General features: G+C 36.6%; 1 protein-coding gene across 1 annotated transcript in view; it reads left to right on the top strand.

Moving 5' to 3' along the window:
* The window catches only part of LOC122354343 (copine-5-like), a 21,419-nt gene that overhangs the window by 11,480 nt on the left and 5,630 nt on the right, over positions 1-4,309 (top strand). The window contains exons 8-11 of the mRNA XM_043252515.1: positions 217-258; positions 348-423; positions 3,333-3,386; positions 4,188-4,249. Coding sequence (XP_043108450.1) covers positions 217-258; positions 348-423; positions 3,333-3,386; positions 4,188-4,249 — 234 coding nt within the window. The remainder of the gene's footprint in view (positions 1-216; positions 259-347; positions 424-3,332; positions 3,387-4,187; positions 4,250-4,309) is intronic.

Genomic DNA, 4,309 nt, shown 5'->3' with positions numbered 1-4,309 from the left:
TATTTTCCGTATATTTGGTGTTGCATCATTACCCTGTATGCATGGTAAACTCATCTCTGTTACAATTTATACGTAACTCCAATGTAAATTAAGCTCATTATAAAGTAAATATCTGTAAAAATCAAGTGCTAAAACAACGTAGACATTGCATGCAAATTCCTTGTGAATGTATTGATTTGTCATATACTGTATGCCTGGGCTTTTTCTGTTTTCCAGAACAATCAAAGTGGAGGTGTATGATTGGGATCGTGATGGCAGGTATGCTGACGACTGGCTTTTTATGCGATAACAAGGAAGAGTTGAAGTGACATTTGGCTGTAGTTAATCTGTGAATCTTTTGTTTTCAGCCATGATTTCATCGGTGAATTCACCACCAGCTACAGAGAGTTAGCCAGAGGCCAGAGCCAGTTCAACATATATGAGGTGAGATGTCAACAACCCAGAATATATTATCTTTAGAGGCCAGTTTTTTAGCAGAAGCAAGCATATATAAATCACTATATGGGAACAATGGCAATGGTATCAAAAACAGTTAGAAAGATAATAATTGTGATTTAAAGTTCCCCTGTTATGATTAATTGAAGCTGGTTTAGGGAGTCCACAACAACAGGCTGACATGCATGCAAGGTCAAACACTTTTATTGTCTCATATGCATTTATTTTTAGCTTGCTTGCTCAATGACTCCCAAACAATTTGCTTAACGATTAATTTTTACGAACCCATTAATCTGTTACCGGGGAAACCTCAGATTTTATTGCTCCAAAAGCAGAATCTAGCAGTGAATTTTCATTTTCATTCAGACCAACTCAAAAAGACCAACAAGCGGATGGGCAATATGCTAATGTTTGATGTTGATGTCAACATGGAAGGATAGCAGTTTGTCGTTGAGTCAATATCTTTATACTTATATACGGTGCACTTTCAGATTTAAAACTTTGCAGGTTGTTTTCATTCACTTTTACACACCCCACAAAAGGTCATTTTCAAAAATCCATGATAAAAAAAATCCATAATAGGCAATTTAATAATAATGATTTCTAAAAATCATTTGGAAAAATCATTAGAAAGCAGAATTTTCTTTTTTATTCAGTGCATACAGTTCAAAAGCTGACACATAAATCACTCATGAAAGCCAGTGGTCTTCTCTCTATACCCTCAAACTTTCTCTTTCTCAATGTGAAACCGTTTCCTCAATCTGGGAGACACAGTAAAAATGTTCTATGCATGAATCCTATGTTTTTGTTTTTGTTTTTGTTTCTAACTCTAAAATGAGATTCTTTTCATGAAAATTTCACACTCCTTCTTCAGCCACCCCCATCCACATGCAGTGTCGCAGGTATCTAAAAGTCTCCTCTTTGTTTTTCTCTGGTAATTGCTTGGACGGTACAGTCATCAAAGCCCTTGGGAAGTATGCAAATGAGGATTACTATAAGAGTGTTCCTGGGATTCTGAATTATTACAGTGATTTGCCATGTCCTCTCCAAAGGATGGGGTCTAATACAGCAAACATTCCCAGCACTCCTACCTCTGATGTGTTGATGCCAACACATCATCAACATTATAAAATATCTTATGGCAGATAAAGCAGGGATTCTGGTGGCTTGTGAAAATGTTGTTAGGAGCTGTGCATTCAGAGCTGATAAAACATTCATAGTGTCTCTTTGGGAGATAGCGGTTGCGGCTTAAAAGCGTCAAGTTGCTTCATTGTCCTTGGAATGAGTTCTGGTGTATTACCTAGGGTACAGCTATTACTGAACATAAGAGGTTGTTTTACCTGGAGCATTTGCAGAAAATTATGTAATTACATTGTAATAAAGCAGTTATTACAGTGTAATAAAATGTTTTATTACAGCACATGACCTTTTTATACATCAAAGCGCTGTTAGATTTACATCTTATACATTTCCACTCTGTAATCTTACCTCTCAGGATTTTGTGAACCAGAAGGGGCGATGGGTCATGAGTCTACAGCCATTATGTTCCAAAACTCTTTTCATGGCCAGATCCTTGCATCCATCTGAGCACAAAAAGTCTATTTGAGCTATTGATTACTTTGTGTTTGGAGATGAATGGAGGATGACCAGGGGTTGGCAGTCCTTTCTTCTGTACTTCACCCCTTACAGCTAAGAGGTCACCTTGATGGTTCTACTTTCATTTGTGTGCTTTTTCAGCATCATTATCTGACAATTTTTTTCTTGCTCTGCTTTTTTCTTTCTTTCATTCCTTCTTCTAGAGACAATAATCTAGACCAAATCCATCTCCTTAGCTTCAATTCGTCAATAAAATGGATACAGTTAACTTTTTCATGTTTCTTATCAACATATACGTGAGATGTTATATATAGTGTAAGTAAGAATCATTGCTTACATAGAAAAGAAATTAAAGAACCACATAAAGTTAAGAAGGCAAACAGCACTTACTTTTTGCTGTCACTTACACTTGCAAAACAGAAAATTTATACCACCGACATAATGGTTTATAACTACCAATTTGCATTCTATTTTATTATATTATTGATAACACGTCATGTTTTTTATTTGGTTGCATTTGTGATATTAGACCACAAAACCAGTCTTAAGTAGCATGGTATTTGTATTGGTAGCAATATCCCAAAATCCATTTGTATGGGTCAAAAAAATGTATGCCAAAAATTAGGATATTAATTAGAGGTCATGTTACTTAAAGATAGTTTGTACATTTTCTGTTATAAATATATTTAAACTTAGTTTTTTTATTATTAATATGCATTGCTAAGGACATTTAGGCAGTTTTAAAGGCAATTTCCTAAAAATTTTGCACCATCACTCAAATATTTATTTCTTGGTCAAATATTGTCCGATCCTAACAAACCATACATCAGGCTTATGTATTCAGCTTATATGATTTATAAAACTGATAATTAAAACAAAATCTTTTTTTTTTTTAACCAAAATATCTTAAATGACAGAAAATTATTACTTTAATTTGTGGGTGAACTGTTCTTAATGCAAGTTTTTAGTTTGGTGCAGTATGATCTAAACGATGCCAAAATATCCAAATGCAACTGATAGTTTCTTAAAAATTGTGATACATTTTATAGACTGAGAAGAGGAGAAATTCAATGTGAAATCGCATTTAACTCACAGCAAGACTTTCTTATCTTCCACATCTTCCGCAGGTGGTGGCATTTTTCAAGGAAATGTAATTGTTTTTTGTTGGTTTTTTTTGTGGCACCAACCCTTGAGAGGAAAGGCTGTTTGTTATCCGTTTAATGAATCTAAATTCCACTTCCACCCAATCTCATCTGTCTCAACTTATTTTGATTTCTGATTCCTTTTCCAATGGCTCTTAGGTGGTGAATCCAAAGAAGAAGATGAAGAAGAAGAAATATGTAAATTCTGGCACGGTGAGTGGTGGCTCCGAGATGAAACCTAGGAAATAAATTTCACCACCGTGAGCGTGTATGCGCATGTGTATCGGAGCATACGCTCGAACACGCATGTATGCGCACACAGACAAAGCCTTTAATTACAGCCGTTTCCTGTGTTCAATTATGTGCTGGGAAAGGGAACGACATGCACAGTAGCTTTCAAATGTCTTCCCGCATTAATGAGTATCCCTTTTACACCCGTGCTAATTAAAACAAGTGGTAAAAACAAGAGAGAGCTTTGCTTCGTAGCTGAAAGGAGACGCTGTTTTCCTTTGACGGGTCCTTATAAAGCATTCTGCTTAAGCGCTTGTGCGTGTGGCTCATTGTAATCAACAAATAGTGGAAGCTGACTTTAAAATGGGGAAAATAGCCCAGCCTAGACACACGCATTAAACCAAATGTCACGCCACACTGAACAGCTGTATGCGTGTATGTGTGTGTGTGTGTGTAAGAGAAAGGGAGTGTGGGTGGATAGAGATCATGGAAGTGAATATGAAAGCAGGAATTTGTAGCATAGCAGATAATCTGATATGAGCATCATGCTTTGATTGATGGCTGTGCCAAAGTCGCCTTATTGCTCTATATTACGAGATCAGTCTGAGATCGTAGCTTCCCAGAGGGTCCGACACTTCGCCCACATCATTCACTGCCTCAGCTGAAACAAGTTGGATTAGGACAATTTCTAACACGACTGAATCGCATCAAGTGGCGTCATATTTTTCTACTGTTGTTGTGTTGTAGATTCAGTTTGTCTCTTTTGATCTGTTTTTGATGCAGGTGACACTGCTGTCGTTCTCAGTGGAATCGGAGTCGACTTTCCTCGATTACATCAAAGGAGGGTGAGTAGAGACACAAACACTTTTGCACAGGTGCTGAGAATCACACGTATTATATATATA

The sequence above is a fragment of the Puntigrus tetrazona genome, chromosome 11, assembly GCF_018831695.1.
Source record: "Puntigrus tetrazona isolate hp1 chromosome 11, ASM1883169v1, whole genome shotgun sequence".
Taxonomy (NCBI): domain Eukaryota; kingdom Metazoa; phylum Chordata; class Actinopteri; order Cypriniformes; family Cyprinidae; genus Puntigrus; species Puntigrus tetrazona.
Note: the sequence above shows the minus strand (reverse complement) of the source record. Positions and strands in the feature narration are given on the sequence as shown.